The sequence below is a fragment of the Myotis brandtii genome, unplaced genomic scaffold (assembly GCF_000412655.1).
Source record: "Myotis brandtii unplaced genomic scaffold, ASM41265v1 scaffold2720, whole genome shotgun sequence".
NCBI classification, from domain to species: domain Eukaryota; kingdom Metazoa; phylum Chordata; class Mammalia; order Chiroptera; family Vespertilionidae; genus Myotis; species Myotis brandtii.
The window spans coordinates 20,422-44,609 of record NW_005360353.1 but is presented as its reverse complement, the minus strand read 5'-3'; the positions used below and the strand labels follow the sequence as shown (position 1 = coordinate 44,609).

General features: G+C 38.6%; 1 protein-coding gene across 1 annotated transcript; it reads left to right on the top strand.

Moving 5' to 3' along the window:
- The first annotated feature begins 1,619 nt into the window (after nucleotides 1-1,619).
- TRIM4 (tripartite motif containing 4) lies at nucleotides 1,620-23,905 on the top strand. The gene is given in 7 exon segments (XM_014541456.1): nucleotides 1,620-2,257; nucleotides 2,260-2,303; nucleotides 7,545-7,640; nucleotides 8,320-8,550; nucleotides 12,865-12,887; nucleotides 13,150-13,247; nucleotides 20,348-23,905. Coding segments are annotated over 7 exon segments (1,248 nt in total). The 5' UTR covers nucleotides 1,620-2,088; the 3' UTR covers nucleotides 20,935-23,905.
- The last annotated feature ends 283 nt before the right edge of the window (nucleotides 23,906-24,188 follow it).

Genomic DNA, 24,188 nt, shown 5'->3' with positions numbered 1-24,188 from the left:
CGCGGGGCTGCCCGGGAGTGTGTACCGGCCACTTCGCTGTCGTCAAAGACGCCCGGGGTGGCGGCTGGCCCCCTGGGAAGCACGAAAACGCCTTTGAGGCTCAAAGAAGTGACCCTGCACGGAGCTCTGAGCGGAAGTGAAAACGGGGGGTGGGAGGGGCGGGGCGGGCTGTGGCATCACTGCAGGATTTCCCGGGAACCGCCCCGGGCAGCGTCTAGTTATCAGTGATGGCGAACCTATGACATGCGTGTCAGAGGTGATACGCGAACTCATTTTTTTGGTTGATTTTTCTTTGTTAAATGGCATTTAAATATATAAAATAAATATCAAAAATATAAATCTTTGTTTTACTATGGTTGCAAATATCAAAAAATTTCTATATGTGACACGGCACCAGAGTTAAGTTAGGGTTTTTCAAAAGGCTGACACGCCGAGCTCAAAAGGTTCGCCATCACTGACCTAAGGCATGTGCAAGAATATTCCCAGCAGTACTATTCACAATAGCCCCAAACTGGAACCAACCCAGATACCATCAGCAGGAGGGCATATAAATAATGTACATGTCTTCACACAACTCAACACAACAAAGTAAGAAAATAATAAACTACTGTGGTAGGTCACAGGTGTTAGTTGTCATCGCTGCAGGATTTCCCGGGAACCGGCCCGGGGAGCGTCTAGTTCCAGGCAAACGCACTGAGTGGGCGTGTGTATACCAGTGCTGTCTGATAGAAACGTCAGGCAAACCACATGTCTAATTTTATAGTGGTAAAAAGAGCAGGTGAAGTTCACTTTTTAAAAATACATATTTTTATTGATTTCAGAGAGGAAGGGAGAGGGATAGAGAGATAGAAACCTCAATGAGAGAATATCATTGATTGGCTGCCTCCTGCACGCCCCCTACTGTGTGTGTGTGGGGGAGGGGGGGGGATGGAACCCACAACCCGGGCATGTGCCCTTGGCCGAAATCGAACCTGGGACCCTTCAGTCCGCAGGCTGATGCGCTATGCACTGAGCCAAACCAGGTAGGGCACGTTCATTTTTAATAATATATTTTATTTAACCTAATTATCCAAAATACTGTTTAACATTGTTCTTAAGAAATATCTATTTTTTTCATAGTAGACCTTTAAAATCTGTGTGTTATTCATTTACAGCACATATCAATTCCAACTATCCACATTTTGGGTGCTCACTGCCTAATGGGTGTTGTATTGGACGGTGCAGGTCTGTCCTGTGGGTGTTACAGACAAGTGATGATTTGGGAAAAGCATGGGTTAAAATGAGGCTGGGTATTGTTACGAGCTTCTTTAATCAGTTGGGAAAATCAATGTTTGAATTGTATATTATTTGGCCAATCTCATGTGTTAGTTAAGAAGCTTCAGTTGAATAGATCAGTTTATCCTACTCTGCGCCAGCCACACTGGCCTTCTTGCTTTTGTTTTCAAGGCTGTTCTCTTTCTCTACCCATACTTCTGTCCTTTAGATCTTACTTGCTTTTAGCTTGAAGATCTTCCTTGATCATCTTTTCCAGAGTAGCCCTGTCCCCTTCCATTACTGATGGTGTAACTCCAGTGGTCTCCAAAAGAATTGGTATCTAGTAAGTACTGGTTGAATGCACTCACTGAATGACACAAGTTAACTGATTTTGTAAACTAAAAAATGTTGTACAGTTTTATCAGCTGACTACAAACAGGAAATAGATGTAAAGCTGGACAACGAAATATATAGTAATGCCTTCATTCAGTAACATTTGTTGATGCTTACTGGATGCCAGGCATTGTTCTAGAATCTGGACATAAACAAACGAGAAAGACATAGGCCTTGTCTTATAAGCACGTACACCAACAATTTTAGTGTCTGAGAGTTATCCAAGTTTGTACCAAGTACCCAGAAAGTCTGAGGTCAGAGTGATCAGCGAGGAGTGAGGAATGGCATTACAGAAGCATTAAACATAAGTTCAGTCTTGAAGGGTAAGTATAGCAAGGGAGGGGAGAGGATATTCAAGCCAAGGGAACAGTGTGGCAGTGTGGAATAGCATGTGATATGTAAGAGGACTGGAGGTTGCTTAGAACTTCTGGAGTGTAGAACATGGGAGGGAGGATGGTGGGAGTTGAGGTTGAAGAAAGGGGCAAGGGCCATGTCATGAAGGATGTTGTTCGTAGCTTTCTCTTTGAGGCAATGGGCATCGAGGATTTAAAGGCAGGGAATGACACCATCAGTTTTTGGTTTAAGAAAGATCACTTTGATATCTATGTGGATGGAAAAGACCAATTAGACTGCTGTTGCACCATTTCAAGCATGAGGCAATAAGGGCCTGAATTAGTGTAGGGCAGACGATGGAGAAGAGGGGATGGATTCATGAGTGCTGGAGTTGAATGACTTGGTGACTAATTGGATTTGGTGGGTAAGGGAGAGAGAGGAGTCAAGGATGACAGTTTCTAGTGCTCATTTTGGGACATGTTGAGGGGAGGCGACTGTGACAGGAAGTCTAAGGAAGAGGGACAGGAGGCAGGGGACATCAGAGGCTCGAAACACTATTTTAGAATGGTCAGCCTACCCATAGAAGAAGTAAGCAGATGAGATTCCCCTAGGGCAAAATACCGACTTCTGCACATGGGCCACGAAGTTTCAATCGCACTGTACGTGCGCGCCTGCACGTGGTATTTTGTGGGAGAGCCACACTCAAGGGGCCAAAGAGCCGCATGTGCCTCGTGAGCCACAGTTTGCCGATCACTGCCCTAGGGGAACCACATAGACGGTAAGAAAAAGGGGGCATAAAGAGAAGCTGGGAAATACCAGTGCTTAGTAACCAGCAAAAGAGATCGAAAGGACCCATCAGAGAAATGGAAGGGGAAATACATTTGTGGGTGAGGGCTGAGGCAAATAAAGTGGGTGGTTGTGAAAGGAGAACAGGGCCCTTAAATCTTAAATCAACTGCCTCCTGCACGCCCCCTACTGCAGATGGAGCCTGTAACCCAGGCACGTGCTCTAACTGTGAATTGAACTGTGACCTCCTGGTTCATGGGTTGACACTCAACCACTGAGCAACAGCAGCCAGGCTCAAAAGGTCTTTTAGATGAACACAAGTTGTTTTTTTTAAGAGTCATTGGTGGTGGAGGAGAAAAAGAGAACAGAGAAAGAGAAATAGCTTCATAAACTTGAGGAAGCAGATTATTTGCATGGAAAGGCTTTTAAGCACTGTTCTTTCTACTCTTATGCCATTCTGCTGATTCTCAGAGCTAATCCCTTCATTACTATTAATTCATTTAACAAATATCTCTTGAACACTGTTTTGTGTCAGACACTATACTACAGCATCAGCCATAGCACTGGGAATAGAATGGTGAATAAGACAGGTAAAGACTGTTTTCATGAAGTGCATAGTCTATTTGGGCTGGGGGTAGGAGGTAGACAACAGACAGACAAATAAATGAAATAATCACGGATTGTGATATGCTGTGAAAGAAATAATGTACCATGCCAGAGAAGTAACAGGGTAGCTTTCTCTAAGATGACATTCAGGTGAGACTTGATAGATGAGTAGGATCCAGTCATCTGAGGAACAGTGGGAAGAACATTCCAGACAGTGGACAGCAAATGCAAAGACCCTGAGGCTGGGAAGAGCCTGGAACTGAAAGAAGGTCTAGGTGCCAGGAGCATCATGAGTGAGGGGGAAAGTAGCATAAGATGACTTGGGTTATATCAGGCCATAATAAGGTGTTTGAATTTTTCTGGTGATGAGGAAAGCCAATAAAGGATCTTAAGTAGGGTAGTGACATGGTCTGATTGGCTTTTAGAAAGATTATTCTAGCTGCTTTGTGAATATCAGATGAGAGAAGGACAAGATTGGAAGTAGGAAACCAGTCATGGGGTTATTACACATGTCCAGACAAGAGATGATGGTGACTGGAACTAGAGAGTGGCAGTGGAGACAGTAAGGGGGCTGATTTGATCTCTATTTTGGAGGTTCATCTCCCTGCTTGAATGGAATGCAGAGATTACAGTGACAGAAATGCACAGAACCTAAGAGCTGGTATTTAAGAGACCATTTAATCCATTTGTTATCAGCTGTGACCCAGGAAATGTGTGAGGCTGACTTCCTCAGATATATAACTAGTTTGTGAAGGTCTAGATGGAAACTCATATCTGATTTGAAGTTTAATGTTATTTGAACAACATGATCACAAGCAGCATATATCTTCATTTTGCAAGTGTATGCACTTTTATTATACTTATGGTTTTATATACACAAATTTTTCTGATGTTAAATCAAGAGAAAATGGTTTTTCAAAACCAACTAGCCAGCTTTGAAATGTTTGGTGCTGCCCTCCTGCCACCTCCTGGCAGTTTCTGTTATTGCAGGGAAGGAGTTTTCCAAGTTTACTCAGGGATCCTGTTTATATCCCAACTGTGGCAAGATTCAGAAAGACTTAAGAGTCTTGGATAATAGAACCAACTATGCAGGATAATTCATGCATACTAGAATTGTTAAAGGCTTTTAAAAATTGAAAAATTCTATTTAAAAGATTAAATTGTTTTCATTATCAAACAAAAGTGAAAACTTAAAAAAAATCGTGGTCACATACATATCTCATTACAAACCTCATATATACATTGAATTTGACAGTGATCACAAAGTAGTAGTTACATAATTGAATAAAATAATAAGATTATTTAAGATAATCACTTACCTTACTGAGTAGCAGGATTATATACCTATTTAAGTGAACAACTAGGAGTAATAAGTTGATTTTGTAATGCTACATATAAAACATTATATTAGAAAATTGTACAAGTGATATTGTGATATAAAACAGAACTACTATATAAATTCCTTTATAACCTAATGTTATTTCCCCCCAACATTTTACTGTGCAATTTTCAAGCATATATCAAAGTTGGAAGAATCTACATATATAAAAGGCTAAGCGACCGGCCAACTGGCTGACCAGCTGGTAGGTATGAGATGCACTGACCACCAGGGGGCAGATGCTCAATGCAGGAGCTGCCCAGCGACAGCAATTTTGCAGATTGCCCTCTCGCAGTCCAGGACCCCTCAGGGGATGTCAGACTGCTGGTTTTGGCCCGATCCCCGCAGGCCAGGCTGAGGGACCCCACCTGCCAGAGGGACCCCTCCCCCACACTCACTCCGCAGGCACCCTTCGAGCCATGGTGCCGCCCCAGGTGCGGCCAGCCGGGGAGGGACCGCAGGAGGTTGGCTCCAGGGCATGTCTGGCCCGTCTTGCCCAGTCCCACCCCCACTGGCCACCTTCTAATTAATTTCCTTTCAATGTGCACAAATCTGTGCACATGGCCTCTAGTTTTGTAATAATACCAGTATACCCACATCTAGGTTCTGTCATTAACATTTTATTCTATTTGTTAATCACCTATCTATTCATATGTCTATATCTTCTCTGTATCCATCAATTCTTATTTCTTTTTGAAGCATTTTAAAGTTAATTGCAGAGAGTACACTTCCTCCTATACTTTAGCATGCTCAGCATTAACCAGAGTTAACACTTGTTTATGTTATTTTCTGAGGTAAAATTTAATATAATGAAATAGATACAGTTTAAGTGTACATTTGAGACATGTTTCAATTTTTCCTGGAATAAGAAATAGAATTGCTGGACTCTAGGATTAATGTATGTTTAGTTTTATGCTACACCTTTTTCTGAAGCGGTTGTACCATTTCATACATCCACCAACGTTGTATGAGAGTTTTAGTTGCTCCATGTCCTTGCCAACTTTGGTGTTGTGTTTTTAAATGATCTAACTTTAAGCATTGTCACTTATAAATTATTGGGAGAAAAGTGATACCTTTTAGTTTTTATTATTCTTCTAGAGAATAATTTAAAAAGTAATTATACCACTTATTTCTTTGTTCTTTTCATTTATCTTTTTTCTTTTAAGCTTTTTATTTTGACATACACACCAACTTACAGAAAGCTTCCCTCAACCATTCCTCAGCATTTGGCAGTTTCAGCAGTTTTTAATTTAAATACTCTTTTGCTTTATGTATAAGAAACCATTACTCATGTTTTTTCACCAATCCCTCATTGCAGCTTCTTTGCATGATTTTCATTCTCTGCAGACCCCTTGTTGTTGTTCCAATTTTAGCCTTGATGCTTTTTTACTCTATAGAATTCTACTGGGTGGTTTTATTCACACCCAGGGCTTCAAGTGCTGCCTGTGCTCTAACCCCTAAATCTACTTCTTTAGCTCAGATCTTTCTTGACTCTTAACTGCTAACTACACTGAGTGGCATTGTTTTCCCATATCTTCAGAAAAAAATCACTTCTACTGTCATGGTAAACAACCTGCTTCCCTATTTATAATGGTCTGGCCCTCTAGCAACTTCAGCGGGAAATTATAGCTAATTTGCCTACAAATGTCAGGTGGTCATAATAATCTGGCCACTTAGTGTATATCCACTTGGATGTTCCACAGATATCTCAAATGCAATGTATTCAAGTAGAATTTATTTTCTTCCCTCCCATTTACATACTGTTCCTTCTTATATCTTCTAATTTGATAAATAACCTACAATCCATCTAGTTTCTCAAGCCAGAACCCAGGGGCAAAAGCTGGACTCCTTCTTCTTGCAGTCATTTGGTCATCAGTTCCTAATGGCTCTCCTCTTGTGTGTGTCTCTAACCTGCCTGCTTCTGTCTCTAAGGTCATGTCTGACATTCTGCTATCAGGTGCTTCCCCTCTACAGCCCACTCTGTTAATGCTGACTGACTTGTTTTTTTTTTTAATAGCTTATTTGGGTTTTTAAATTACAAAAATTATTTAAATTATATGTCTCTTATAGAAATTCAAACAAAACAAATTTAGAAAATTTCTAGTCTCCCTTCCTCCCAACTTTCAAGCCATTTCTATCCTCTAGAAATAACTAGTGTTAATATTTTGGTGTATAACCTCCCATATTTTTCTTCTATTCAAACTCCTACATACACACACAGACACACACTCTTTGCAAAACAGAATTATATAATACTATTGTTTTACAGCTTAGTTTTAATTTAATATAATATGTCAGTATGTAGAGAACTACCTGAAATTGATGTGGAGTATCAATATACCATAATTTATTTAATAATTTCTCATTGATAATGAATAATGCTGTAGTGAACACTCCTATATATTGATTACTTTAGTAGTGTTTTGTTGCATAGATTATTAGAAGTAGTATTATGTACATTTTAAATTTTGTGAAATCTTGCCACTGCCCTTCTAAAAGATGCAACTTTGTACTTTCCTACTATGACGGTGCCAGAAGCTTTTTCTACCTTGTCAGTGCTAGATACTTATTAATTGTCTAACATTGTTCAGTTTTTGCCAATTTAATAGGCAAATTCTATATAGTTTTTTGGTGATTTAAGACCAGAATATTTCTTATTCTGAAGATGGCCTATGACTATCTTCAACATTTTCTCAATATCATTGCCTATTTGGATTAGGTGATTTTTTAAGCTCTTGAACAAGGAAGTTGCTTGGAGAGATGATTTCTGTCTAATATGTGTTTCTGCTCGCAGGAAAAACTTCTTATGACTCAGTGTAGTCTAACAGCCAAGATGAAGAAAGCCATGCATCTACAGGACATGGAAGTGAAGAATGCTACAGAGTGGAAGGTAACAGCAGAAGTGGTTGGACATTTCTTGCCTCTGAGGCCCTTGCAATCTGTGGCTGCCATCAGTTGTCAGGCCCCTTGCAGATAAGGTGATAGAACAGGAAGTGTGTATCTGTCCCTAATGATCTCTGAGTTCCATATACTTCATCCCCATCTCTACTTTGAGGTAGTGCCACCTTCTTTCCCACTTTTTCCTAAGGTTGGAATTGGTTTGGGTCCATGGCATTGTAGAAAGTAAATGGACTGTGCTTTCAGAGATGCTAATCTAGTTGGGAGGCATGATGTGTGTTGGCACAAGCACATATCTAAAGGTTTAACAAAACAGAAGAGTACATGTTCTGAGTGAGGGCTAAACTAAGAATGTGTTATCTGAGAACACATTACGGCTCCATCAGATAATCACAATGTGCATTTTAGTTTAAAAAGTACACAAAGCATTGCTAGCAATAGTAGAGACCCAGATGTTACAAAGAATAAATGAATACTATAAAGACTAATATAAAGATATCAAATAAGTTTAAATAGAGGAGAAGTGGAAATTTGTGGGGGGTAGGCAGGAGCTTTTCTGGAGGAGGTAATTAAAATGGAAGGACCATGGATTACTGGGGAGTCATGTGCAAGGAGTTTAGGAGTAAGGACTAGGCAGAAACAAGGACTGAGCAAATCTCATGTGGCTCTAGGACAAGATGAAGAATCAGAAATTGAGATTCAGTGCAGAATTTACAAAGCTGCATGACTTCCTGGCTGAAGAAGAGCAACTGTTTCTTCAGAAGTTGAGCAAAGAAGAAGAAGAGACTAAGAAGAAACGGACTGAGAACACATTACGGCTCCATCAGATAATCACTTCCTTGAAGAAGCTCATCTTAGAGGTCGAGGAGAAGAGCCAGAGCTCCATCCTGGAGTTGCTTCAGGTGAGACCGGCAGGGGAGGGGTTAGTTAACATCACTAACTGAATTCTCTTATCTTCAGAGCTGAATGTCTTTCTTAGTGAATGGGTTTAATAGAAGAAATGTTAATTGTATTACTACTGTCGTTATACAATTAAATAAAGATTTACTATTTAAAGGAACTTAATGTACAATGTAGGTATCATTCACCTGGTTCAATAATTTATCTAGGATCTGAAGCACATCTAAGACTTTTCTATTTGTCTTATTTATGTTTGTACAAGGTGGGGCAAAAGACTCAGACTGTAAACCTACTTTTGCCTCATCCTGTATTTACCAGCAAACAAAAGGGTAAATATAAATGAGCTAAGCATGCCAACTCAAGAAGGCAGTGGTTGTGGGAAGAGCTATAGAGCAAACCCAAGAACTAGTAAGGAGAAAAAAATAATGATTTCACAGTAGCATTATTTATAGTGTAATGGTGTTGAGGACAATCTGGGTATCAATTACTGAAAGAGGAAACTGGCAAAAAGTGGACACATGGATTCAATGTATACATAGTAACAGGATTGGATCTTAAAAACATAATGTCTAAGAAAAAAAAAAGCAGAAACAGAGTGCAACAAAAACTCTAACTCATTGCATAAATTAAAAATACATAAACCTAAGCAATACTATGTATTTTGCAAGAACACATTAAAAAATTAAGCACAATAGAATGGTTTTTATTTTCAATGTTGCTGTGTTTCTAAGAATAATAGAAGTGAGTTATGTACTAAAAGTGAAGGAATAAATGAAAAACAAAAAGGATGGAGGGATGGGTATCAATAAAATAAATTCCCCGAGGCTCTGAGATGCTATGATCCAGCTCTATTTTTAATTATTTGTCTAATCTTGCACTTACGTTGGCTGATAAATTTTTTTGTAAGTACTCTGCTGGCTCATGTGTATCTTTGAGGTTTCAGACTCTAACTAGATATTAAACCTGTATTTTAAACAGTGTTTAAATGTGTTATTTCAAAGGTTCTGCTAGATGAGATGTTTGGATATGTAATTGGAACTTCATTGTTCAAGCAAGTTGTAAAAGTTCTAGACAATTATTGGAGATCATTGCATTTAGATATAATACATATATTTAAGTATTGCTTAACTGTGTCCACAGATTTTGACAATATTATTTTTATTGTTACAGTAAAACTAGAAGCCTGGTGCATGAGATTCATGCACTTGGGGGTGGGGGGGTCCCTCAACCCAGCCTTCACCCTCTTGCAGTCCGGGACACCTCGGGGGATGATCCTTGGGATACCTCGGGGATCAGGCCTAAGCCTGCAGTCAGACATCCCTCTCGTAGTCTGGGGCTCTCGCAGTTTGGGACCTCTTGCTCCTTAAGACCTGCCTGTAGTGGAGGTGGGAGAGGCTCCCGCTACTACTGCTGTGCTCACCAGCTGTGAGCCCGGCTTCTGGCTAAGCGGCGCTCCCCCTGTGGGAGCTCACTGACCACCAGGGGGCAGCTCCTGCATTGAGCGTCTGCCCCCTGGTGGTCAATGCACGTCATAGTGACCGGTCGTTCTGCTGTTCAGTTGATTTGCATATTATGCTTTTATTATATAGGATAGGATAAACATTTTTAATATAAAATCTACAGAAAAAAATATAAATCACAAGCTTGACAAGTTATCACCAAGTGACCCAACCTTATAACCACCATCCAAGTCAAGAAGTAGAACAGAAGTAGCATCCCAGAAGCCCTCCTCACACCCTCAATCAATATCCTTTACCTCTTCCTTAAAGCTAGTCTCCTTTCAGGCTTCTCACACTTTTGTTTTGCTTGTTTTTGAATAAGAGTCTTTCAGTATGCACTCTTTTTTTTCTATCCTCACCAAAGGAGTGAGGATATCTTTTCCATAGATCTCCAGAGAGAGCAGAAGAGAAGGGAAGGGGGTGGGGGTGGCGAGAGAGGGAGGGAGAGAGAGAAAAAAATATCAGTGAGAAAGAGACACATTGACTGGTTGTGTGGGGAGGAGGGGAATGTGAGCTGGGATCAAACTTGCAACCCACGTATGTGCCCCTGACGGGGAATTGAACCTGAGACCCTCAGGTGCACAGGCCAACGCTCTAATCAGTGAGCCACGTCAGCCAGGGCTCAGTATGCACTCTTTTGTCTCTGTGTTTGTGAGATTAGTCCACGTGTTGCAGGTAGCAGTAGATCATTTGCTTTTATCACTGCATAGCAGCAATTCTCAACCAGGAGTGATTTTGCTCCCCCAGAAACAATGTCTAGAGACATTTTTGGTTGTCACAACTCAGAGGTGGTTACTACTAGCATCTAGTGTGTAGAGGCCATGGATGCTGCAAAACATCCTATAATGCACAGAACACACCTCCCCTTCGGGTCAGGCAAAGACTCATCTAGCCCAAAGTGCTGAGGTTGAAAACCCTCTGCATAGTACTTTATTCCTTGGTATCTAGCCCCCCAAGAATACCAAAATCCATGGATACTTAAGTCCCTATTATAAAATGGCATAGTTTTTGTATATAACCTATGCATATCCTCCTATATACTTTAAATAATCTCTAGATTATTTATATATCTAATACAATGTAAATAGTTGTTACACTATGTTTTTTAGGGAATGGGAAAAAAAAGGTAAATTTTAGTACATATGCAACCATGGTAGGCCTAACTATATAGTCAGCAACAATGTAACATTTTTTTTTAAAAAAATATATATTTTATTGATTTTTTACAGAGAGGAAGGGAGAGGGCTAGAGAGTTAGAAACATCGACGAGAGAGAAACATCGATCAGCTGCCTCCTGCATATCCCCTACTAGGGATGGGCCCGCAACCAAGGTACATGCCCTTCACCGGAATCAAACCTGGGACCCTTCAGTCCGCGGACCGACGCTCTATCTACTGAGCCAAACCGGTCAGGGCTGTAACATATTTTTTAAACTTTTTGATCTGCAGTTGGTTGAATCCATAGATGTGGAATCTTGGATATGAGGGGTGACAGTTTTCCATAGAATCAGTACACGAAAACATGTTATTCATTTTACTATTAGCAAACTTTGGGTTGTTTCCAGTGTTTACTGTTACAAAAAGCAGTTAAGAACATCTTGTTTTGGTTCACTTAATGTGTACATTTTCTGTCAGTTATGTATCAATGAGAGCAATCTCTGATCACAGTAGTTGTACCAATTTACACCATTGCTAGCAATGTGTGAAAGATCCAGTTGCTCTATATCCTTATCAATACTTAGAATGATCAGTTCTTTAATTTTAGCCATCTGAAATGATGTATGATGTTATCTCATGCCCTCAATCAGCACCTCTTCCCTCTTCCTGAAAGGTGCATGGCATTTGATGACTAATGAGGTTGAGTACTTTTCAAATGGTAATTAATCATTTTGATATATTTCCTTTTTAAAAAAACAAACAAAACAAAACAGCTTTCTTGAGATATAATTCCCCCATTTTAAGTGTACAATTGAGCAATATAATTTTATCAAGTTGTGCAACCCTTACCACAATCCAGCTTTAGAGCATTTTCGTAAGATCCGTTTTTGTTTGCAGTTAATCTCTGTTCTTACTCCCAGGCTCCCACAACCTACTTTCTGACTCTGTAGATTTCACTTTTTTGAATATATCACACAATCATATTATGTTATCTTGTATATCTATTCTTTCATCTAATATAATGGTTTTGAGTTTTATTTATGTTGTAGCATATATTAGTACTGCATTTGCATTCCTATTTAAATTCCTGAGCAGTATCCCATTGTAGAATACAGCGCATTTTGTTTATCTTTTCACAAATTGATGGGCATTTGGGTTGTTTCCATCTTTTGGCTGTTATGAATAATGCTGCTATGAACATTTGTCTGGTATTCTGTGTGTGAACATATGTTTTCAAGATAGTAGGAGCAGAATTGCTAGGCAGTTTGGTATATTTAACTTTTTAAGAAGCTGCTAAACTCTTTTCCAAAGTGGCTGAACCATTTTATATTCTCACCACATCCTAGCCAACATTTGTTACTGTCTCTGATTGAAAGAGAATAGATGGAGAAGTTGGCGAAAAGCAGGAGAGAGTTAATGTCATAGTGCTAAAAGAGGAAGAATAGAGTTTCAAGAAAGGGATTGATTGACATTGTCAGCTAGTACAGAGGGGTCACAGGAGAAAAAGGACATTGTGTCAATTCATTTGCTTTGGCAGCAAGAGATCATATGTGACATAAACAAAAGCAGCTGACAGAAAAATACTGCTCACAAAGTTGAGTACCAGATCTCAAGAGGAAGGTACAAACTTACTTCTTTCTTTCTTCTCTTCTCTTCACAGAATCCAAAAGATCTTTTGACCAGGTATGAACTCCTTCTTTCTTATGGGGGGTCTGCATGGAATGGTAAAGATACAGCTTGAGTAGAGGGGAAACAAGGCTGGGCTCCATGGGGCAATCTGGTCACACCTGGAGGGGCCTGTGGAAGAGGAGTTCTGTTCACTTTTGCAAGAAGGAATAGAAGAGAAGTTGTCTAAGCTTTGGAGTGGGAACCTTCATAGGAGTTGGGGGTCTTAACTGCCCTAGTTGTCTCCTAAGAAGAGCAGCCTTCTGTACTTTTTTTTTAGGAGTGAGAACCAAGATGTAAACTATTCCCTTGAAGTTCTAGAGGTGAAGACTGTGTGCCATATACCACTGATGAAGGAAATGCTGAAGCGATTCGAAGGTGAGCAGAACTTGTAGGAGTTGGAGCTCCCTATAAGTCTTTAAAATAAGAGAATAAACAAAGAGAAGTCTGGAAAGGAAGGAGGAAACAGGATATGAAACTAACAAGAGGGTCAGGAAAAATGGTAATTACTTAGGAATGAATGGATATATGCTTCATTCAAGAAACATTTATTTAGCCCTAGCCAGTTTGGCTCAGTGGATAGAGCGTCGGCCTGCAGACCAAAGGGTCCTGGGTTTGATTCCTGTCAAGAGCACATACCTTGGTTGCAGGCTCCTCCCCGGCCTAGGGCCTTGGTCAGGGCTCGTGCAGAAGACAACCAACCAATCAATGTGTTTCTTTCACATCAATGCTTCTCTCTGTCTTTCTCTCTCTCTTCTACTCTCCCTAAAAACCAATGGAAAAATATCCTCGGGCAAGGATTAACAACAACAGAAAACAAAACAAAGAAACATTTAACACATACTATGTGTTGTTATAAGGCACTAGTGATACAGAAAGAAAAAGACCTTCCTTCTAAGTATTCATAAGCAAATTGGAGACATAGACACATATCACTGTAATATTGTGGATTCAGTGTTTATCAGTGGTATGAAATATTATATATGCACAGAGGAAGAGTTCTGTTGCAGGTGAAGTAGGGAAGTTTTCACAGCAGAGATGACAATTTTGGCATTTGAGGGTTAACCGAGGTAAAGCCAGGTAGACTCCCTGAGTTGAGCAATGGAACTGAGAGTCTAGGGAGAACAAAAAAAGTGAGAGTTTGCAGAGTACCGGAGAGGAGATGGCTATACAGAGAAAGAACCCTGATGATGTACAGAGGCAACCCTGAGTTTTCAGCAGAGTACTGGTCAGAACAAGCTTGTGAAGAACTACTTGAGGTTAAGGAAAGAAGTTTCCAAAATGATTATAAGGAACAGTTCCTGATGCTCACACAGGCCTAGGAACAGTACCTGTTTGTACCAGCCAGACTGGAACATTCTTAATTCATGATTACTGAATAGAGTATTCAGGAAAGTCTTGCCTCATTAGTGGGGAATAATTAACCTATACTGAGCAGTGCTTTGGACTCACCATAAAAATCATGAATGAAGACTCCAAATGATCAAATTATTCCTGAGTAATTGCATCCCAGGACAAGCTCAAGAAGATTGATTAGAATTTTAAAAAATGAGTGCATATTTAGCAATGTAAATGCGCAATCTTTGGCACCCAATCAAAGATTATCAGGCATGCAAAGAAGTAGGAAAACATGACTCATAATGAGAATAATTAATAGAAATTGACCCAGGATTGATCAGGTTATTAGAATAAACAAGACATTAATACAATAATTATAACTGTTCTGTAAATAGGCATATAGAGACATGGAAGATATAAAAAAATAACCCTGGATCAAACTTCTAGAGATAAAAACTGGAATGACTTAGATGAAGAATACACAGGTTTGGATAAATAGATGATTAGACATTGCAGAAAAAAAATTAACGAACTTGAAAATGGAGCAGTGGCAACTTTGCAAAATGAATGAAATGCACAGAGTAAAGTACTTAAAATGAAAAGAGCATCAGAGAGGTATGGGACAACTTCATGCAGTGTAATACATGGTAGTTGGGGTCCTTGAAGGAGAGAAGTAGGATGGGATGAAACAAAAGTATTTGAAAAAATAATGGCCGAAAATTTTCCAAATTTATTGAAAACTGTAAGTACACGGATCCAATAGCTCAACAAATCCTAAGCATAAGAAATATGATGAAAACAACAAAAGCAGTGCTAAAAAAGAAAATTTTAAATATAACAGGATAAAAACATGTTATAGGGGAACAAAGATAAAGATGACATGACATATCTCATGGGAAACAATGCAGGTGAACAAAATCTTTAAAGAACTAAAAGAAAAAACCTAGAATTAAAAGATCACCTGAAATGATAATGATATAACTAAATATATATATTTTTGTCATTTAAATATCGTTAAAAGTAAATAGTGATGGTTAATTTACATGTTAACTTTATTGGGCCACTGGGTGCCCAGATATTTGGTCAAGTATTATTTTGGTTGTTTCTGTGAGTATTTTGGATGAGATTAACATTTAACTTGGGAAACTTGAGTAAGACAGATTGTCCTCCATAATATTGGTGGGCCTCATCAAATCAGTTGAAGGCCTAACTAGAACAGAAGGCTGGACCACTCCTCCCTAGCCCTGAGCAAGAGGAATTCTACAGTAGATTGCCTGTGGACTTCATCAGCAGTTTTGGCTCCTTTCAACTGGAGCATCAATTTTCCATGGGTCTTGAGCCTGCCCATACACAGTAGATTTGGACTTTCCAGTCACCATATTCATGTGAGCCAATACCTTTATAATCTTTCTCTCTGAATATACACACACATCCTATTTGTTCTATTTCCCTTGGTACCCTGACTAATACAGTAATTGAATGTTTAAACAGACAGACAAAACAATAACATTGTGGAGTTTGTAACATATTACAAGTAAAATACACAATAATAGCATGAACGTTGGGAGGGAAGAATGGAAGTATACTATTAAACAGTTGTTATATGTGAAGTGGTATAATATCACTTGAAGGTAGATTCTGGTAAGCCTCACAACAACCACTAAAATAAAACAGATAATTAAAACAAAGGAGATAAAGTGGAATCATAAAAATATTTGATAAATCAAGAAGAAGACAGAAAAAAGAACAAATAGGAAAAATAGAAGACATATTGGAGGTATCACACTACCTGATAAACTATACTACAAGGCCATAGTAATCAAAACAGCATGGTACTGGCATAAAAACAGATAGAGATCAATGGAACAGAATAGAGAGCCCAGAAATAAACTCACGCCTATGTGGGCAATTAAAATTTCATAAAGGAGGCAAGAAAATACAAGGGGGTAACTAAATGGTGTTGGGAAAATTGGACAGATACATGCCAAAAAATGAAATTAGACCACCTTCTTACACCACATAGAAGAATAAACTCAAAATGGATTAAAGGCTTAAATGTAAGACTCAAAACCATAATCCTCCAAGAAAACATAGGCAGTAAAATCTCTGGCAGTATTTTTTTTCTGATATATCTCCTCCGGCAAAGAAAACAAAAGACAAAAATGAACAAATGGGATTATATCAAAAGAAAAAGTTTTTGCACAACAAAGGTAACCATCAATAAAACAGACAACATACTGAATGGGTAACGATAATTGTGAATGAGACATTCAATAAGGGATTAATACTCAAAATTTATAAGGAACTCATATAACTCAACAAATAAGTAAATAATTAAGTAAAACCCAAACAATCCAATTAAAAAGTGTGCAGAGGACTGAATAGACACTTCTCCAAAGAATTACAAATTGCCAATAGACATGAAAGATGCTAAAGTCACTGTCAGAGAAATGCAAATTAAAACCACAGTATCATCTTACACTTGTCATAATGTCAATAAATCAACAAGTGTTGGTGAGGATGTGGAGAAAAGGGAAACCTCATGCACTTTTGGTTGGAATGCAAATTGGTGCTATGGAAAATAGTGTGCAGGGTTCTCAAAAAATAAAAAATGTAACTGCCTTATGACCCAGCCATTTCACTTTCGGATATATATCCAAAGAAACCCAAAGCACTAATTCAAAAGAATATATGCACCCCTATGTTCATTGCAATGTTAATTTACAATAGCCAAGATACGAAAGTAACCCAAGTGCCCATCAATAGACAGGTGGATAAAAAAGTAGTGGTATAGCCATGGCTGGTGTTTGTCAGTGGTTAGAACACAGGCCCCGTGCACCAAATGGTCAAGGATTCGATTCCTGGTCAAGGGTACATACCTGGGATGCAGGTTCGATCCCTGGCTCTGGTTGGGGAAGAGGAGGCAACCAGTCGATGCACTTCTTTCACATCAATGTTTCTCTCCCTCTCCCCCCTCCCCAAACCTCCCTCCCTTCCACTTTCTCTAAAAAGCAATGGAAAAAATATCCTAAGGTGAGGATTAACAACAACAACAACAACAAAAAGTAGTGGTACATATATTCAATGGAATATTATTTGGCCATAAAAACAGAATGAAATCTTACCATTCGCAACAGTGTGAATGGACCTAGGAAGTGTTATGCTAAGTAAAATAAGTCAGAGAAAGACAAGTACCATTTGATTTTACTTATATGTGGAATCCAAAGAACAAAATAAACAAATAAAACTGAAACAAACTCATAGACACAGAACAGACTGATGGTTGCTAGAGGGGAGGGTGTTGGGGCACTGGGTAAAAAGATGAAGGGATTAAGAAGTAGAAATTGATAGTTACAAAATAGTCATGGGGATGTAAAGTGCAGCATAGGGAATATAGTTACTAATACTGTAGTAACTATGTATGGTGCCAGGTGGTCCTGGAGTATCTGGGGGAACACTTTATGAAGTATATGATTATTTAGCCACTATGCTGTACACATAAAACTAATACAAAATAATATTGAATGTAAGCTGTAATTGAAAAGTAAAATGAAAAGAAAACATATAACAAGATGATAGATACAAAACCAATCATATTATTAATTATTAAATATAAATTGTCTTATATCCTAATTAAAAGATGGAGATTAATTGGATTGGATAAAAAAGCAAGACTCAACTGTATGCTGCAAGAAATACATTAAATATAAATACATGTTAAAAGTAAAACAATGGAAAAAGATACACCATGCTAATATTAGTCAAAAGAAATCTAGAGTGGCTATATTAATACCAAAGATTTCAGAGCAAAGAATATTATCAGAGATAAAAAAGGTAACTTCCTAATGATAAATGGGTTAATTCATCAGGAGGACATAACAGTTCTAAACATTTATACATGTAATAACAGCTTCACAATATATTAAGCAAAAACTAATAGAGCTACAAGGAAGGATAGACTAATCCATAATTATAGCTGGTGTTTTAATACTTTCAATAATTTTTAGAACAAGTAGGCAGAAAATCAGCAAATAGAGTAGGCTTGAAGATCACTAGTAACCAACTTTATTTCACTGATATATATATATAGAACACCAGAATACACATTTTTAAAAAGTGTTCATGGAGCATTTTAACTAGATACACCAAGGTAGGCCATAAAACAAATCTCATTAAATTAAAAAGAATTCAATTTATGCAAAGTATGTTTTCTGACCATAATGCATTTAAGTTAGATATTAGTAACAAAAATGTCCATGGAAAAGTCCCAAGTATTAGGAAACTAAATACATACTTCTAGATAACCCAGGAATTAAAAGAGAAATAAAAAAGGAAATAGTAAGTTCTTTGAACTGAATGAAAGGGAAAATACAAATCAGAATTTATGGGGTACAGCTAAAGCAATCCTTAAGGAGAAATTTATAGCACTAACCTATATTAGAAAAGAAGAAAGTTCTCAATTCAGTGTCCAGTTCCCACCTTAAAACACTGGAAGAAGAGCAAATAAAGCAAGCAATTAAAAGAATGGAAATAGAAATATTGCAATAGAATACAGAAAAATTATTGAAACCAAAGGCTAATTTTTGGAGAAGATTGATTTTATTAATAAACCTTTAACTAGAATGACCAGAAATAAGAGAAGATACCTATTGCTAATATCAAGAATGAGAGGCCAGCACCAACCTGTATAATTTTATTAACCAATGTCATCCCAATAAATTCAATAAAAAAAGAATGAGAGAGGCAACATCACTACAGATTCTACAGATATTAATAAGATAATAAGTGAACATTATGAACAACTTTTTGCTGATACATTTGACAACGTAGGTGAAATGGACAAAATCTTTAAAAGACACAAATAAGGAAAGCTTGCTTAAGAATAGACAGATAACTGGAATAACTTAATTTCTATGAAAGATATTGGTGGTATAGTTAAAAACCTTCCCAAATGGCCTTACTAGTGAATTCACCAAACATTTAAGAAATAAATATGTATTCTACATGAACTCTTACAAAAAAATTGAAGAGGAGAGAATATTTCCCAATTCATTCTATGAAGCCTGCATTACCATAACACTAAAATCAAAGACATTACAAGAGAACTATAGATCAGTGTTTCCTATGAACATAGAATAATTCTAAAAATTTTAGCACACTGAATCTAACAACATATTAAAAGGATAATACATCACAACCAAATGGTTTAAATATTTGAAAAAAATAAATGTAACTCACCACAGTAGCAAACTAAAAAAGGAAAATATGATAAGCTCATAGATGCAGAAAAGCATTTGTCAAAACACAACATCTATTCATGATTTTAAAAATAAGACAAACTAGAGAGACATGGAGAGTCAGAGGGAAGAGAATTTGGAGGTTGGGAGGCCAGGGAGGATGTTATAGACAAAGTTAAAGTGAGAGATGCTGAAGATCTGAGTAAAGACAGTGGCCGTGAGAATGAGAGGAGGAAAAGAACCCGACTGATATTTCAGAGGTAGAATTGATAGAACTTGGTGACAAATTAGTCATTGAGGGTTAGAGGGAAAGAAGAGTCAAATAACCTCAAGATGTCAAAGTGTGAGTATTTGGGTGGAGGTAATGCTGTTATACCTTAGAGACATAGAAGACAATGATATCTGCATTTGTAGGGGGCCTCGTCCCAAGTGGGTGGAAGGAGACTTAGGATAGTAAGTTCCGTTTTGAGTTATCTGTTGGGGGCCTGTGGAGATGCCCAGTGAACAACTGGAACCAGTGAAGAGAAACCTTGTTAATGATGACATTCATGTGTACCTGTACAAAGGACCAGCCAGTTAACAGTCTTGGTCTAGTTCTGATTCAACAAGTCAGAATTTGTTAATATTTCTCCAAATTTTTTGCTGGTTGTGAAGTCTTATGGCCGTGATCTAATGAGCTCCCAATTTTCTAGGTCTTAGTCTTTTGCAGCAGAAGGGAAATGAGGATTTCAGGTTGCTAGTGGCCCACCTGAGGGATAGTTGAGAGGCAATGAGGAGTCTCATGCCTGACAGTACATGTTAGGAGGAGAAAGATGGAACTGAAACTGGAATGATGGGTGTTTCTGGAGGAGGGCTGGTGGTAAGCTCTTGCATTATTTATCTCAGCTCTCTTTTTCTCTGCAGTGGCTATCAGTGCAGCTGAAGACACAGGTCATCCCCACCTTGTCTTCTCCCAGGAAGGGAGGTATGTGAAAAATGGAGCACCCGCCAATTCTAGGCCATTACTTTCTACAGCATGGAACTACTTTACTGGATGGAGGACTCCTCAGCAGAACACACACTTTGTGGAGAAATTTCAACACTTACCATGTGTTTTGGGAAAAAACGTTTTCACTTCAGGGAAACATTACTGGGAAGTTGAGAACCGAGATACCCGGGAGATTGCTGTGGGGGTGTGTCAGGAGGACGTCATGGGGATTGTTGATAACGCAGAAATGTCTCCTCATATGGGCATCTGGGCTATTTGTTGGAGTCCTGCTGGCTATTGGCCCCTAACAGGCTCCCCTGTGAGTCCCACCAAGCTAGAGCCAGCTCTCCACCGGCTAGGCATTTTCCTAGATTATGGGGCTGGAGATATCTCATTCTACAATGCTGTGGATGGAGTGCACCTACACACTTTTTCTTGTTCTTTTGTCTCATGTCTCCGGCCGTTTTTTTGGTTGAGCCCATTAGCATCTTTAGTCATCCCACCAGTGACTGGTGGAAAGTGATCATGGCTATTCTTCCCTGGCCCAAGAATCCCTACCTATGTCCCAGGGACACCCATTTCTTGGCCCTCTTCTTTAACTTCATAGTGATCCTTCATAGTACATCAGTACTATCCATTCAGAACTCCAATTTTGTGTTTTGTTCATCTCCCTGTATGTCCTGTAGAAAGACAGATATGGCAGATCCTGTTGGTTGCCTTTCTAGCCACTTGCCCCACTTCTCAGCTTCTCTTCTGGATCTTTCTAATTGAACTGTTTGGTGTCCACCCTCTATGTGCTTCAGGAGAAGCAGTCCCATGTGAGGTAATTCTGGCCAATGAGATAGGTTGGGAAGTTTTCCAAGGTGGGGAAACTTTCTGGGGAATATTTTTGTAGCTTCTAAAAAGAGGTATTTGGAAAGCCACAGCTCTTTTCTGATATTAGCAGCTGTCTTGGAACTGAGGAGAGTACAGTAACAGTGGAAAGGAAGAAAAAACATGGTCGTTGCTGGCATCATCAAACTGTTGGAATTTCCCTAATCCCAAACTACTTGTTATCTGAGATTATTGCTCCCTTTTTGTATGAGGCGATTTTAGTTGCATTTTGGTTACTTGCCGTCTGAAGTGTCCTAACTGGTGCTATAGGCACATAGCGTGGACATCCCACTGTTGAGGCTTATCTCATTTTTTTCTGAAACTTGACAAATGTATGGAATCCACATTCACGTCAATTGCCTAATTCCTCTTTCCAGTAAGTACTATATCCTTCACTTTTCTGTATCAGAAAACTGAGGCAGTCTTCTCTGACTCTGCCCATGCTACTACTCTCTTCACCTGACCAGGTCTCAGCCGTCAAGTGTTGATTATGCTGTCTGTCTGTTAAAATCATAGGTTGTATATACAAGTTTATTAATATAGTGGAAATGTTGAAAAACTTTTAAGTATTTACACTGTGCTAGCCTCTTCACATAATGCTTTCATATGACTCTTGTAACAGCTTGGTGAGATGGAGATTAAAGTCCTATTTTTACAAGTGAGAAAACAAACCTTTAGAGTAACTCACTAATTATTGCTTAGCTGGCAAATGGGAGTGTTGGGATTAAATTTAGGTCTGTTTGAGATGAAAGCCACTTTTTTCTACTCTGCATTTATTTGTAAGTATTTATTGAATGCAGATTGTAGGTCAGCATAAATTTGTTTCTTATTTTCTTACATGTTTTTATCCTATATATGTATTTTTCTCTTTACCTTTATACTCTCAATTGTAAGCACTCAAGAGGATTGTGGAAGTTACTGGATAGTTATTTTAAAAATAATGATTGTTGCTCTCGTTATAAAAGTTGTGCACTACTTATAGAAAATTTGGAATGTACAAAGTGTGTAAAGAAAGTCATCAGTGGTCCCACTATTACTAACATGTTAATGTGTTTTCTCCTAGATTTTCAATAGATTTTCTGGCAGTGATTTAACAAGGCTTCTTTCAAAACTTCTAGCACCCTCCCTAACTCTTCTCCCCCTTCCTGTGTCCCAGCCCATTCTGGCTTATCTTCCTATTCAGCCAGGCCAATACGATTTCATTTAATGCTTTCTGCTGAGTTCTCCTTAACTCTCCAAGTTACTTGAGGTTATGAGTTGAATGTGTCCTCCAAAAAGATATGTTGAAGTCCTACCTGTGAATATGACCTTATTGGGACATTAAGTTGAGATCATTAGGGTAGGACTAACCCAATGTGACTGGTATTCTTATAATTAGAGGGAAATTTGTAAACACATACACACACACACGAAATGCCATGTGAAGACATGGAAGATGGCTATAGGAGAGATTGGAATTGTCAAGCTAAAGAATGCCTGGGCTGCTAGAAGCTGGGAAAGGAAGGAAGAATCCTCCTCTAAAAGCTTCCAAGAGAGCAGGGTCCTGCCCACACCTTAATTTTGGACTTCTGGCCTCCAGACTGTGAGACAATAAATTTCTGTGGTGTTAAGCCAACCAGTGTGTGGTACTCTTTAATGGCAACCCTAGGAAAGTAATAGGTTCCATCAGGACTTCTTCTAGTCCCCGCCTTGTTAATTTCCAGTCCTTGGGAAACTTATCAATACCTTTACTCCTCTCTTTGTTCTGGGCTGTTGAACCAGGTTGATTGGCTCTGCTCAAAGTCTTACTCTGACTTAAAGAGGGCTCTTTGAGCTGCTTGGTAAACAGACTTCAATTTTTGATCCCTTAACTTCCTTTTATATCTCTGGTGGCAGTGATTCCAAGCTTTTTCTTCTTTTCTCAAGCTTTCATGAGCTGCCTTTCATACCACTCTAGCTGGGGTAAAACTTTACTTCTACCTATCTTAGGTTTTCAGATAGGATTCTAACAAAAAATTAACAAGAAAAAGAACAGTTTATTAACACATGCAGCACACGACACTTGAGAAACTAAAATGAAGAGTAGCTCAAATTGGAGGCTTAGCATTCTGACTTACATAGTATCTTCAACAAAGACCAATAAATTTGTGGAGAAATAACAGGACAAAGGAAAGCAGTGTTAGCCTCCCCAGGGTGGCAGGTTGCAGAAAGGTAAATATATGTGAGGAAACTAATGGAGTAGTTTGTTTGCAGATTCTTCTGGTGCTGTGTCTGGGTTAAGAGGCTGCCTCCAGTAAAAGGAGAATTTATATCTTGCCTTTAGAAAAGGGGGGGGTGCTTTTCCTGGATTTTCTGCTGCTTATTTGTCTCAGTTCAACATAACTTACATGTTAGGCATATTTTGGGGTGACACATTAGGGTCCTTTACTACTTATTGCAAAGAATTTGCTTCTTTTACTGAGAAAATTTTTTTTTCTGGTACTGTACCCAATTCTTTGTTCTTTTTTTTGAGTCTTGATATTGGCCCCGCTCATATCCTGAGTATGGGATGGGACCCATGTGTTGTATTTACTAAAACTCAAATAAGCTTTTCTGATGTACAAACAGGATTGAGAATAAACTTGTAATAGCTTTCAATTTTACTTGGAGGTTTCTCTGAGTCTTTACTATGTTAAATGTATTACCTGACTCATTAGGAGAGGTATTTATTATGTAGCCTTAAGAAAGCTTATTTCACCACAGACACTTTAGCTTTGGGAGCAGAAATTAACACTTCCCCAAAAAGTTTGACAATGACTTTTTTTAAAAAAATCCTCACTGGAGGATATTCTTTTTCTTCTTTTTTAATATATTTTATTGATTTTTTTTTACAGAGAGGAAGGGAGAGGGATAGAGAGTTAGAAACATCGATGAGAGAGAGAGAGA